General features: G+C 41.7%; 1 protein-coding gene across 20 annotated transcripts in view; it reads left to right on the top strand.

The window, feature by feature from the left end:
- The first annotated feature begins 2,859 nt into the window (after positions 1–2,859).
- Positions 2,860–14,490, top strand: part of ylpm1 (YLP motif containing 1) — a 43,234-nt gene continuing 31,603 nt past the window's right edge. For 12 of the 20 annotated variants that reach the window (XR_014124364.1, XR_014124366.1, XR_014124367.1 and 9 more), the window contains exons 1-15: positions 2,863–4,976; positions 5,250–5,447; positions 7,006–7,203; positions 7,701–8,254; positions 8,379–10,601; positions 10,703–10,829; positions 10,975–11,137; positions 11,220–11,309; positions 11,399–11,561; positions 11,758–11,927; positions 13,046–13,173; positions 13,269–13,331; positions 13,537–13,656; positions 13,779–13,955; positions 14,069–14,152. Coding sequence is in view for 8 of the 20 variants with exons in the window: in XM_081716855.1 (XP_081572981.1) it covers positions 4,425–4,976; positions 5,250–5,447; positions 7,006–7,203; positions 7,701–8,254; positions 8,379–10,601; positions 10,703–10,829; positions 10,975–11,137; positions 11,220–11,309; positions 11,399–11,561; positions 11,758–11,927; positions 13,046–13,173; positions 13,269–13,331; positions 13,537–13,656; positions 13,779–13,955; positions 14,069–14,152 (5,010 nt within the window). In the remaining 12 variants the exon portion in view is untranslated. Of the gene's footprint in view, positions 4,977–5,249; positions 5,448–7,005; positions 7,204–7,700; positions 8,255–8,378; positions 10,602–10,702; positions 10,830–10,974; positions 11,138–11,219; positions 11,310–11,398; positions 11,562–11,757; positions 11,928–12,105; positions 13,174–13,268; positions 13,332–13,536; positions 13,657–13,778; positions 13,956–14,068; positions 14,153–14,490 lie in introns of those variants that run through there. The other 8 variants (XR_014124369.1, XR_014124370.1, XR_014124371.1 and 5 more) reach the window with 4 other exon arrangements.

Raw genomic sequence — 14,490 nt, forward strand, 5'->3', positions numbered from 1 at the left:
TTGGTTGTTGTTTTTTTTGTAATTCCTTGGTGTATTTAAACCCTGTGTTTACTAGTCAGGTTTGTTGGCTGTTGTCCTAGTTTATTGTTTTCTCTTCTTTGTGTGTTAAGTTTCTAGTTCTGCTTATTATTCTGCTTCATGTTTTATCTTTTTTGTTCCGTTCTTTTGTTTATCATCATGTATTCTGATTGATTGTTCTAGCAGGTTTTTGTGGTCGATGTATACCCTAAAGGGGTGTTGCGCTCCCTTGTGCCAATGCCTCGAGCCAAATTGGCCCCATTTCAGGCTAACAACTCGTAGTCTCCTACACCGTAGTTCCGTTCCGCAGGGCTTAGCTTCCGGGAAAAGTAGGCAATGGGTTTAAATCCCCCTCTCTCACCCATATGTTGGGACAACATGGCACCCACTCCTGTGTCTGAAGCATCCACCTCCACCACGAAGGGTTGAATTGCTGGAGTACCAGTGCGGTGGTGAAAGTGGCCTTGAGCTCCTCGAAAGACCTCTCCACCTCAGGGGTCCATCTGACCTGCTTAGTCGGTCCCCAGAGTTGGTTTGTGAGGGGTTTTGCGATGGAACTAAAGTTCTTCATGAACCTCCTATACAAGTTCGCATAGACCAGAAACCATTCTAGCGCCTTGAGCATGTGTGGTGTAGGCCAACCCCTCACTTCCTCCATTTTGCCTGGTTCCACACGCACACTGTCCTCCTGGATGACATACCCCAGGAAGTCTACCTCCCTACAGTGGAACTCACACTTCTCTGCCTTGCAGTATAGGTGGTTCCTTAATAAGGTCTGGAGCACGGCCCACACGTCAAGCACGTGTTGGTTCCAGGAGGAGGAATAGATCAAGATGTCGTCGATGTAAGCAAGGACAGATCTTCCCAAGTAATCCCTCAAAATCTCATTGATGTGGGCCTGAAAGACAGATGGAGCCATGGCCAGGCCATACAGCAAGACCAGGTAATCATAGTGGCCAGTGGACGTGCTGAAAGCAGTTTTCCACTCGTCCCCCTCTCTGACTCGTATCAAGTTATATGCACAACGTCCAGTCCAGTTTGGTGATATACTTATCCCCCCTCAGCTGTTCAAGTGCTGCCGGAACCAGCAGCTTGGAAATCTATGCGCGGTCTTAGGCCCCCGTCCTTCTTCTTAATGAAAAAGACCCCAGTTGATGCCGGAGAGATAGAGGGGCAGATGTACCTTTGCTCCAGTGCCTCTGAGATGTACTGCTCCATCACTCATTCTTCCTCTTGGGAGAGGGGATAGATCCTGCACCTGGGGGGCACCGTGCCCTCCTTGAATGGTAATGGCACAATCTCCTTCCCAATGAGGGGGGAGCAGTGTCGCCTTCATGGGGTCCTCGTACTCCTGGGGTACAATGACTTGCTTGTCTGCTTCGGGGCTCTCTATAGAGGTAGCCAGGAGGGACATTAACTTGTTGGAGAGGCACCTTTTGTAGCAAGCAGGTGCCCACTGTAGAATGTGGTTGTCTGGCCATGTCACGAGTGGGTTGTGCGCACGCAACCATGGCAGACCTAGCATGATGGGATGAGAGAGGGAGGACAGGAAGTAAAAGGTGATGTGTTCCATGTGCTCCCCGTTGGTCATGAGGAGAAGACAGGGAAGGATGTGCGTGATGTACCCTGGATGTACAGAGCCTCCATCCAGGGCTTGCACATTCAGCAGGGAGGGTAGGGCGATGGCTCTTTTCCCCCAACCTTTTTCCAAAATCCCAATCCACGATGTTGCCGGCCGCCCCCGAGTCTACTAAGGCTAGGGCAGAGAGCAGGTGGGTTTTAAATGAAATCTCGACTGGTATTTTACACATCGAGTGTATTGGGGAACAATCACCGTGGTGTTACCTTTCTTTTGCTCCCCGGGTCTGTGCCATACTCCTGCCGCACCCAGTTGCATAGACTCTTCTGGAGGGTCAGTCTGTTGGGCTGTTAAGGTCCACTCTCATTGTGGTGAGCCCCAGCTGAGGTACTGATGCTACTCCTGCAGGAGGCGGTCGTATGTGATGGCTAGACACACTACCTTGTTCAACGAGGTAGCCCCCTGCTTGCAGGCCAACTCTGCCTGCAACTCTGCCTTTAGACCTCCAAGGAATGCATCGATCAGCGCTGGTTCGTTCCATCACCTGCAGCCAGGGTCCGGAACTCCATGGGGTAGTCTTCCGCTGGTCTGATACCCTGGTCTGGACTCTCGGCCAGTCGGTGTACGTACTGCCCGAGTACTTGCACCATTGAGCAAATCTCCCCAATCAGCTGCTTCTGCTGGTCCAGAGCCACCATCTGAACCGTTAGTAGGTGAGCCCAGTCAGAACTGCTTGCTTCGCTTCCAGTTGACAGCGCATTCTGTGACGCTGGTGGCACAGAAGAAGCGAGAGGCGAAGTTAAGTTAACATGCTTTTTATTATCCATGATAAACAATATACTCAGTAAAGTTATCTGCAGGAATGCTATGGATGCCGAGTTACAATGCACCGAGGTAATCCAGTAGTTTCTATGACCACTAATGTGCAGCGTTGTTCTTTGGGACCTGCGGGTGCATAAATAGGGAGACCCAACGATGAGCAGCAGGTGTCTCCAATCAGTAATCAGGTGATTGGGAACGGGATAGACAAATGGTATGGCCCTCGTCTGATATGGGCATATCGTTCTCGGTGGTGGACCAGCCAACCATGACAGTCATGTGATAAACGAGGCGCAAGTAAGTTATCTGATCCTAAATATCAGAAATAACCCACCTACAAATTCTCAGAAAGTTTGTAAGTAGCTAAAATACACTTTGAAAAATACACAAAGTGACATAATAGAAGAATCACATAAGAGAGGCAGTTCCGTGATATGCAATCATTTCCAAACAAAATCTTCACCAAAGGTACAAGGCAATATCTGTGAATGGCTGTTTTCATATAACAGTAAATCATCTATGCTTTGCCATTTTTGGTATATGCATCCTACAATTTTAGAGAGGGATTAAAACCCTTCTGTACAAGTTCATCCTGGACCATCTAAACAAGGTATAATAGAACGGCTTTGACAGAAAACTATACCAAATAAATATTTATACTAATATAATAAGACTAAAAATCTTCCATATCAAACACATATACTAACCCATTAAAATATATTCCAAATATATATGTATACTGGTAAAAAATTTGTCAAGATTGCTTTGCCAATTTTATATCAGTATCAAATCAACTGAGAGTTGCAGAACAAATAATTTTCTTAAAAATTATGAAAAATAAAGACCGAATGGTTCTTTCTGTATTCCCCTTCCACCGTGCAGTTCATGACATTACATGAGTTGGGAGGAGACACATCAGTGACTGTGTAATAACAGTACCTATTACATTTAGTTTTTAAATGGACTGCTACAATTCATGAGCCACCCAACAGCCTATTGTTAATAATTACCTTAATTACACCTCATTCCCCTAATTAGTATTTGCTCCTTATTGCCATGCACTTGACACAAGCCGCTTTTGCCATTCATTTTATTCATTCATATTTTTAATTAATCAAATGAATAAAACGGGAGAATCAAGAACTATGTAGTGAGAATAACCAACAGAAAACGAATGGCCAGTAGGTGTCACTAAAGAGAGAGGTGTGCAATGTTTCGAACCATTTGTCGACACAATTGCTTCAAAAGCTTTGTTTCACGAAGCTTCATCCACCAGTAGCCGAACGAAAAAAAAACCAAAACTTTTTTTTTTAATAGAAAAAAATACGTAACGTTATATACTCATAGAAATGACACATGCTCATCCTAATTAGACAATGAAAAGGTCAGTCACATGCGTAACACGTCAATCAAGAACGACAAAACGAGAGCTTAGTAAACAGAAAACTGCTACTCTAAGCTTTTTTAGTTTGCTTAGTTTTGCACCAGATCCGCATACTTTTAGTAATGTCATTTAGATTTTGTTTTTATTTTTCGCTATTCATATTTGTATATATGGGATAAAATCAGAAAACAATTTAAGACGTGAACACAGGTGAGTAGGAACATTTGAACACTGCATGTGGGGTGTGTCGCTATTCAGTAATGCCCCACGTAAACGTGCATACGCACTGACGCATTTGGAAACGTAATTACGTTTGTATTTTGCGTTCATGTTGGGTACCTAGCGCGCTAGGTTGCTAAAAGCAGTCTTCGAAGAAGAGCTTTTACCGTGTCTTACCAAGACAACAGTAACCACAAAGAATGCGTTCCATGCACAATTGTAAGAGTTAAATCGTGAGAACAGTCTCACCCGAGTCTAAACCAGCACAATTAGCTACAATTGCTGTACTTGTGGGTATCTTGTTGCAGTGACAAGTAGCCTGACCGGCTTTATGAAATCGCGTAGGTTAGCTAGGCCTCGAGGCGTTAGCCAGCTAACTTGCTAACATAATCCTTTTCTCAAAGCATGTATCCTTCATGGGGAAGCTATGGCGGCGCACAACAACCTCAACATTTCGGTCCTAGAAATCAGCAGTTCAGGGGTCCACAACCACCAGGAGCAGGATTTGTTGGATATGGGACGTCGCCTGCGCCACCTTCCAATTTTTCAAGTTTACACGAACAGCACCTGCAACAAATGCAACAACTACAACAGCTTCATCAGAGGCAGCTGCAGTCTATGTTACAGCACAATGCTATCTCCGGTTTTGGCAGTGGTTTGGGTTCAGATCCTCCTGGACCCTGGCAAGGAGGTGGTATAGCTTTTTCTTCTGGTCCTGGTAACATTGTATCCACCAGCAACTTCGGTGATCAGCCGTCGCACATGAGAGGTCTGGGAAACCATATTCCGCCACCTGTGCCCCAACAGCCTGAACCTTCCTCCTCATCGCCTGCTGTGTCTAAAAGCTCTGCGCCAGCACCGCAGAACACAAACGGCAGCGAAAATGTACAAAAGATGAGCGATTCCACCAAATCGGAACCGAACGGCAAAGCCGACCTTTCGTCTATGTCTTTACAGGCAAGCATTAATGCATACATTAATTATGCCATCACGTTAAAGACGAGGCTCGCTATTTCGTAGAAATTGTTTACATCTTGCATCATATTATTAAAATAATGTTTATATTTCAAATTAATCAAATAGAAAGCAAAGCAGAAACATAAAATGTATTAGCAAATTCAAATACAGTTGACAGCAGTTCTAAAATCAGTAAATTAAGATATATAATAAGGGTACAGGTGGTGGTCAGGGAGGGGGTCCCAATGTAATCACAAGCCTGCCTTTCCTTAGGAACAGCAGGACTACTGGTACAAACAGCACCTTCAGAATCTGCAGAAGTTAAAGAATGAAAAGGCAAAGCAAATTCAGGATGCAGGTGTTGAAGCCCCACCAGTACCTCCACCTCCAGCTGAACCACCCAAGAGTGCCCCACCACCGCCACCCCCCAAAGAGGAGCCGCCTCCTCCTCCTCCACCTGAGGACACTAAGGTAATTGATAGTGTTGCATGTTTGCCCAAGATTTTGATTGAACTTAAGACCAGTAAAGTGAGCTTGTTAATGATGATTTTATATAATAGTAATAGTCTAGACTGGTTATATTTAGTTACTTTGTTTGATCATTGAGGAAAAAACACATTTAATGTCTAATATTTAATATTTAATTTGAAATTCCTTCAAAATAACAACTTATTTTTGCATGCATATATATGTGTGTGTGTGTGTATATATATATATTTATGAGTTTGAGGAAAGGCCATTCAGTTTTTAAAATTATCTGTGTATGTGCTGAATAGATCTTCAAAAACTTTGATTTGGTAGATTTCTAAAACTGTCAGATATGCTACATGGCAAAAGTTTGGAGACACCTACTTTTTTTAACTACTATTTTCTATGTTTCATAAAAACAGTGGAGTCAAAACAATTTGATTATGCTTTGTTAAAAAATCTCCCTTTACTTTGATGACAGTTTTGCATGTTCTTGGTGCTCTCTTAACCAGCTTCATGAGTCAGCCACCTATGATGCTTTTCCATCAGTCTTGAAGAAATTCTCACATGTCCATGTGGTCGCACACAAGTGATGACTTGCATTGCTCTCATGTAGTTTTGATAACCCACTGTGGGGAAATGGGTTATTTGCCTTCTATTGATACCATTTAAGCAAGACATTAGGCTATTGAGTTTAAGGTGGACTAGAAAATTTGAATAAGAAGCTGCAGAGTAAGTTAACTTCAGCTAACTCTGTCCATAGATTTTTTTTTTCCAGCTAGATAGAATAATCACCTTGTAACTATCATATTTTTATTGGTTTTAAACAAAGTTTGAGTGAAGTAAAGGTAGCCTCTCTGTCTGCTCATTTAGTGTCCTGTGTGTGTGGAATGTGTAGTGGGTCGAACAGTGATTTTCCACTAAAATTAGCAAGAAGAAATATAGGGTCAGTGTTAAGTTGATGTGGAATTACAGTTGCAGTCAGTAATGAGAAAAAAGGGGACAAGCTATAATGTAAATTTCAGCAGTCAGTGAGTGATGCAGCTGTACTGAACAGAGAGACAGGCAGAGTATATGTCTCTCTCTTCTGGGGATGAGTACAGTACAGATGAGAACCAAGCAGGTGATGACCAATGTAATAAATTTCATCTCACTAAAAGAGGTGTTTTTTAGTCTCATAAACAAAGTTTATCTATCTATCTATCTAGATAGATATAGATAGATAGATAGATAGATAATATTATTATTATTATTATTATTATTACAAACACACACGAGCTCTGTAAAAATATATATAGCATATTTAATACATCTCACAAAATTCTGAGCAATCGTTTCACCCAAACAACTGAACCACAGCTCCAGAGTGTTTTTTAATGGAAACATATCAGTTCAATATTGATATTAGGCAATATTTAAATGCAAAATCTTGTATTTAAATGCAGTATAGACAAATTCAGTATAGACAAATTGCTATTGGCTATCTCTAATTCACTTTAGAATAGCTTGATTGCTGGTGGTTCCATTTTAATCACTCTACACTGTTGTGCATTACTATTAGCCTAGTGGCATGGCAGCCTCTGGGGACCCAGCAGAGGCAGTACGTCTGCAGCAGCTGCAGGCTGCAGCTGCTCAGTGGCAACATGTTCAGCAACAGAGAGCAGGCTACCAGTACCATGCATTGATGCAGGAGCATGCTCAGCTACAGCAGGTCCTCCAGCGGTACCAACAGGTTATTCAGCAACCGGCACATCTCCAGGTAACATTTCTGTAATAAATCAGTGCTCAGCATGCCAGATGTTTGGTACCATTTTAGGAACTTTGACATCATGTTTGACAAAGTAGTTGATGTTTTCTGGTTTTCTTTCAGCTATAGGTTTACTTTTGTTCTTTGATTTCACATGTAATTTTAAGAAAGCATCTAGTTACTTCTTAAAAAAGATTTTTAAGAGCCTTTACAATATCACTTCTTATTCAGTGTATTGTAATATCACTTCTGATTCAATATAATGTCCATATCTTTACTCATTCAGTACTGTGTAATATCTAAATCACAACTGATTCAGTAATCAGTGTGCTATGCATATTACTATTCATTCAGTACAGTACAGTATACATCATTGGCATTCACTCAAGAGCAGCATTGATGCGATATCAGAGAAAACTACATTTTTTAAAGTTATTGTGCTTATATTCTGCTGAATAGATGTCCCACAGTTTCTGCCTTTTAAGTTTTTGGTTTTTTTTAATCTTCAGACTATGCCCATAGACATGCAGTTGCAGCACTATGAGATGCAACAGCAGCAGTTTGGTTCAGTGTTGCAAGAGTGGGACAGACACTTTAAACTCTGGCTGGAGCAGTTTCAGTCATATCCCCACAAAGACCAGCTACAAGAGTATGAAGGCCAGTGGAGACAGTGGCAGGAGCAAATGAGCTCAACATCAGTACATCTTCACGAGAGAGTGACCACACTGAGAGCTTTGCAGCAGAAGTATAGTGTCAGTGACCCCTATGGAGGCATGATGGGACCATATGCACAACCTAGGCCTTCTGGACCAGAGGTGACCAGCCCAGTAGGACCCTCTGTGTCAAAAAATAATATGGCTCTTTCATCAGGCCTCCCTCCTCAGAGTGCCCAACCCTCTGAACCAACTGGCCAACAGAAGGTGCCAGGCTCAAATGAAGCAGATTTGTGTCTACCCGCAGGGCCCGATGGCCCTTCTGTACATTACAAACCTGCTGGCCTTCCTGGACCAGTAACAAGGCTGCCTGGTTCTCATGGAAGGTTTGAAGTCCCAAGAGGTCCAAGGTAATTGGACATTTTTAAATGTACATTTAAAAATAGTTTTAAGTTTACCCTAGTTGCGCGTCACTGATGTGCTGAAATAACAATTTTCAAATTGTTGGTTAAGAAGATTTTTTGTTATTTTTAGGTTTGAAGGTCCCAGGGGCTGTAGATTTGAACAGCCATCACAACAGCGTTTTAGTGGAGGTCCTAGATTTGATGCTGGTCAACGTTTCAGCAGGCCATTGAGAGGTAATCCCATTCGACCTGCGCCTCCAGGAAGATTTGAGAATCCCCCAAGGCTGAACCCACCTCCTTGCTATGAAAGACCCCCAGGGCCACCTCCTGGACCACCCCCACATTCTTTCCTTGGGTCACAAACTAAGTCTGGTGATGTAACTCAGACTAAAATGCATCCACCTAAAACTGATACAACAGAAGTTCCCTCAGTACCAAGTGCTGCAGTCCCGAATGAAAAAAAAACACCTCAAAATAAAACACATAAAGGTGATGTTCCTACTGCTAAGTCTATGTCAGATGACATAATTGATTCAGGTGATGTTTTTTTTGTTCAAAGTGAACCTATTCCTCAAACTCAAACTGACAAAAGTAAAAAAGTAGAGGAAACTGTCCCAGAAACTGTGAAGGAGGAGGAGCTGAAAAAAGATCCTGCCAAAACTCCCATTTCAACATTATCACCTGTCCCACCAAAAACAACAGTTAGCACTGCCAATAAAACCCCTCAGAGTTCAAGTTCAGAAACACCAAAAACTAGTAATACCATTACTGTGTCCCAGCAGCCCCCAAATGCCCCTCCACAAGGCCCATTTAAAGCAGATATGCCAAAGGAGCCTCCTCGTGTTCAGCAAGAGATTAATCAAAGCGGTCCACCTCAAGCAGTTCGGGGGAGAGGGTGGGGCCAAGGGCCTTTGCCCATACGAGGAAGAGGTCGTGGACGTGGTCGAGGACAATATAGTGGACAATTAGTTCCCCCTCCTATATCTGACCCTAATTTTCACAATGAAAATAGAGATGATGTTTCATATGATCACCAGCCAATAAGTGAGATGGGGCACATGGAGGAGGAGGAGAACTATGGCTGGAGAGATCTTTCTCAAGAACCAGCTGGAAAGATGGATGATCACGGGCCTCATGACCTTTGGCAGCCAGAAGAGCATCACTTTTCAGAAGAGTACTATGATGAGACTGAAGAGCGAGTTCCAAGGGTTCGATTGGAGCTTGGTCGAGAGGAATGCTGGCAAGAGGGGCAATCAGAGTACTGGCAGGAGGGAGATCCATACTGGGCAGAGAGAAGAACTCCATTGCACCATAGACCCTCCTTTCCTGCTGAGGGACATAGACATCCTCCTTTTCAACCTCGCTTTATGCACCATGGTCCACGTCGTCCTCCTCCACCAGGGGATATCGATCGTGGTCCTTCTCACATGAATCGAGAACCATCTGGTCCTCGATTTAGATGTGGTCCAGGTCCATGGGGCCAACCACCACGCCATGACATGATTGGGGGAGAAATGAGGCGGCCCCCTCCACCTGAAATATTGGAAAGGGACAAGATGGGTCTTCCCCGATACCATAATGAAATGGACAGAGAACCAGGTTGGCCTCATACTCATGGCAGAGAACCCAGGCATCCTCCTTTACCCCCTCATGAAATGATGGAGAGAGAGATGAGAAGGCCACCTATGCGACCTTATTCAATGCATAGGGTGAGGTGGCGCAGACCACCACCTACCCTCGAAAACTCTCAGGGAGCATATAAACAAGAATATAGCAATGAGTATGGTCATGAAAATGATGGATATAAAAGAGGTCCACCTGATTACCATCACCATGATTACAGGGAAGATGATGACTATTACCGTTCACGTGAGGAGTGGGGTAGATTGCGACCAGATCATGACTTTTATCTACATCCAGCAAATGGTCCACCAGAACATAAAAGAGATGTTCAGTGGATAGAAGGAAGGGAGAGAGCATTCTCTTATGGAGATGAGGACCAAATTGGAGAAGAACGAAGAGGGCCTGGTTATACTGATGGCCTTCCTTATCTAGATAGAGATAAGGAACCCCTTTTCCATTCACAGCCTAGTTGGGAAAAAGCACCACCAACAGCAGCACTTCCACAACAGCCAGAGAGAGTGTATTCTCATGTCAATGAAGAAACTGGACCTCTTTATGAAAGGAACCCTGAGCTCCCAGTGGGACTTCGTCCAGCCACTGGGCCGCAAATTAGCCTTCCAGATGTTCCACCTGATGAGTCATCACCAGGTGCAGCTAAAGCTGTGCTTGCCTTGTCTCAAAGGCAACATGAGATCATTCTCAAAGCTGCTCAGGAGCTGAAAATGATAAGGTAGATACAGTATTCGTGTACACTTACATTACCATGATTATGGTATTTGATAAGAGTGAATAAATTTTTTGGTGGTGTTTTTAACTTAATTTCACGACTAGAGAACTCCAGGAAAGTAAAAAAGTTTCAGGTGATGCCCCCAAATCAGAGTCTACTGGATTACCACATGACCTTCCTGCAGGTCTCCTTGGCCTAGAAATTCCACCTGAGGTTAAAAGTGCTCTTCAGGTAAGGCCTTTCTTTTTTTTTTTTTTTTTTTTTTTTTTTAAGAATCCTCACAAATACCAATATGGGGGATGAGGATTAATGATGTAATTATATATTTATACTTATGGTGAACCCGCTTCTTATTCTACCATTTCCCTCAAAAAAGGCTACCAATCTGTTGTCTGAAGCTGTGCAGAATGTGTCTGGTACGTCTGTGGAGTCTGGGTTGGCTCCAGCAGCACAAGTTACAAATTTTTTCCATTCATCTTCAACACCAGTCCCGAAACCCACGCTAATAGCCAAAACAGTAGACTATGGTCATGGTCATGGTAAGTTTATTTATTTAAAGAAAATGTTTTTAAGAAAATTGTCTATAATGTTATTTGATGTTATGGTGGTTTCTTTAAATAGATGTTGGTGCCAAAGTTGAAAGGATTTCATATGGCGAAAGGATTGTTTTGAGGCCCGACCCACTGCCATCCGATCGATCATATGAAAAGGGTTGGTTAATTAAAATTTTTTTTTGCATCATAGAATTGGTGTATTGATAATTTGTAATGATGTCTGATATATTATGTCTCCCTTATTAGAATCTCTAGGCCGTCGGGATCCATACTTTGATCGAAGAAATGATCCCTATGTGGAACAAAGGGAGTATGGAAGGGAATGGGAGAGAGAGATGCTAAGAGACAGACCACCGCTAGATTATGACAGAGAACGATATGAAAGAGAGCGCTACTCTAGAGATGAGAGGTGGGATATTTTTGTACTTTACTGTACTGTGATGTCTTATAATAAGGACAGTTTGTTACATCAGTATAATTTCATGTGCAATAATGTGCATAGTTATTTGTTACTTGCCAAAAACAAGCTGATTTAGAAATATCTCCACTATTGTATCTTTAATGCTGGGTGCTGTGTTCTTGATTGGTACCCTGTCTGGTTTTAGGCCACCCCCTGGCCCTTTGCGGCCAGGTTTAAGGGACAGAGAGAGAGACCTGCGAGAACACCAATCTCACGCCAACCGTGATCGGGAGCTGTACCCCAGACCCGGCTATGATAGGTCTTCCTATGAAAGAAATCTTGAGCGCTATGACCATGGGCCTTCAAGCTATGGAAGTACGTTAAGAAAATCCTTTTAAATTTATATAAATTGCAAAATGAAGTTCGGAAGCCCAGGGAGTAAAGCTTAAAAGGGGAAGTTCACATGTTTACTTTAGAGACTTTATAGTCATCTTAGACAGTAATACCAATATATGTAGTTATAAGATTTTCTTTTGTTGTTTTTACTCAACAGATGGCTGTATTGCAAATCCAGTTATAATCAGATGAATATACAACTCTTAAGTACACTAACTGAGTACTCAACATCAAAATGTAGTTTTTATGAAGACAGTTTAAAAAAAAAAGATCTACTTTTCTTTGAGATGGTTCCTTATTTTTCTGCTGGTTAATTAAAAAAAAAAAAAAAACAACCTAAAAACAAAATTGCATCACATGAATGCACTGGAAATCAACTGGGTTTTGGTCTTACTCTGTAATAGCAACATGATGTTTCTTGTGGGCTGTGGAAATGCTCCATCCAGAGCATGAATCGATGTTCATTTCCCTTGATAAACAGAGCCTTGTGCAAATTATGGCTATAAGAGGTAAAATTCAGTGAATACGGCGATAAAGATATCTAAATAATAAAAAAATTAAGGGTCACAATGACATGAGCTGATGCAGTGATCTCTGAGGCAGCAGACCATCTGAAACCAGGACTTGTACTTGCTGCAAAGAACAGAGTTAGTCTTTAGAGATAGCTTTGTTCTTGACTAATATTATAAAGCTGTTTAGTAACTTTTTGTCCAAGTCTATTTAGCTTCGTACAGACTTTCGCCTTTTGTTTTTGCGGATTAATAAATTCCTGTGATTGAAGCACACAGATAAAAAAACTCAACACTTTACCTTCCTCGAAAGCTTTTTCATGAACAAGAATGCCAATGAAGTATATGTGATAAATTTTTGTCTGTATCAGTCAATGTGTGTGTAGTTTGGGTGTTGCAATTGAATGGAGTTCAGTGGTGGAGCAGCTCTATTTTTTTTTTTTTTTTAAACTACAAATTGTTTGAGGAATTGATCAAACCTGAGGTACCTAGAGAAGTAAAGCTTAAAATATGTTTAGATTGGGCTCAAATGTGAAATAAATTCCCCTTTTAAAGTAAGCAAATGCAGCAAATGTTACCTTCTCTCAGATGACAAGAGAAGTTATCCAGAAGAGCCTCCTCCCCCTTCTCTTCCTCAGCGTGTGGAAAAAAAACCGGAGATCAAAAATGTAGAAGATTTATTGAAACCCCCTGGCCGAGCAAATCGTCCGGATAGGGTATGACATCAGACTATACTTGATTTGGTTTGGTCTTTTTTACTGTGGTTTGTGTTTTATGTATCTATTTAATCATTATTTTGATTTACGTTCAGATTGTGGTCATAATGCGAGGCTTACCGGGAAGTGGAAAAAGCCATCTAGCAAAACTAATTCGTGTGAGACTGTCTTTTCATTCTGCATACAAATCTCCAGATAACTGAGTATGAAAAAACAGCACTGCATGAGATGGTTGCAAGCAACTTGACCAAAGTAGTTGTAGAACACATGATGGAGAATGTGACACATTTTATCTTTGCCACATTTGCTATATGTGGCTTTTTATTAGCCCTTTGAATTATGCAAATGTCTGCACTCTTTCAGGACAAGGAGGTTGAATATGGCGGTGCCCCACCTAGAGTTCTTGGTCTAGATGATTATTTCATGACTGAAGTGGAAAAAGAAGAGAGGGACCCTGATACTGGGAAACGTCTTAAGATGAAGGTTTGACCAAATGCCTTGCAGTCAGTATTGATAATCTGAGAAGGCTTGATACTTTAAAAAAAAAAAAATCAGTAGTAGTATTTTAGTATTTTTTTAACCAAAATACTACATTTCCCACCTAGGTTCTTGAATATGAATATGAGCCAGAAATGGAGGATACCTATCGAAACAGCATGTTGAAAACTTTCAAGAAAACTCTGGATGATGGTTTTTTTCCTTTTATTATTCTTGATGCAATAAATGACAAAGTGAAATACTTTGACCAGTTCTGGAGTGCAGCCAAGACAAAGGGGTTTGAGGTGAGCTTATCTCATGTAACACTGTAGGGTGATGTATCTAATTATATTTTGTTAATTTACTGTTTTTTGTAGATGTACATTTAAACATGTTAAGATTACTCTCCTTTTCACAGGTCTATGTGGCAGAAATTTCTGCTGACCATCAAATGTGTGCCAAGAGAAACATCCATGGCCGGAAGCTTAAGGATATCACAAAGGTTTTTTTTTTTTTTTTTACGTTTCAGTATTTCAGTGTATGTGATTAACTTCATCACTTGATCACTGAGCACTTTTGTATATGCTGGCTCACACACAACATAAAATTCCACTTAATCTAATAGCCAAAACAGTCAGTGTAATAGCTGTTTAAAGAGTGATCAGATTGAGACCAATTCCTTTGTTCAATCCAGAAAGGAATACCATTTTGTTTGGAATACCACAAATTAGTGATTGATGGGTTGTGTGCACATAAACACCACCAATGATAAATGTTAACATGGATTGGCAGCTGTTTGCTGTGGCAGCAGTGTGATGGTAGCCTTGCAGTCATTGAGCT

The sequence above is a fragment of the Electrophorus electricus genome, chromosome 7 (genome assembly GCF_041902795.1).
Source record: "Electrophorus electricus isolate QZ-2024a chromosome 7, ASM4190279v1, whole genome shotgun sequence".
NCBI classification, from domain to species: domain Eukaryota; kingdom Metazoa; phylum Chordata; class Actinopteri; order Gymnotiformes; family Gymnotidae; genus Electrophorus; species Electrophorus electricus.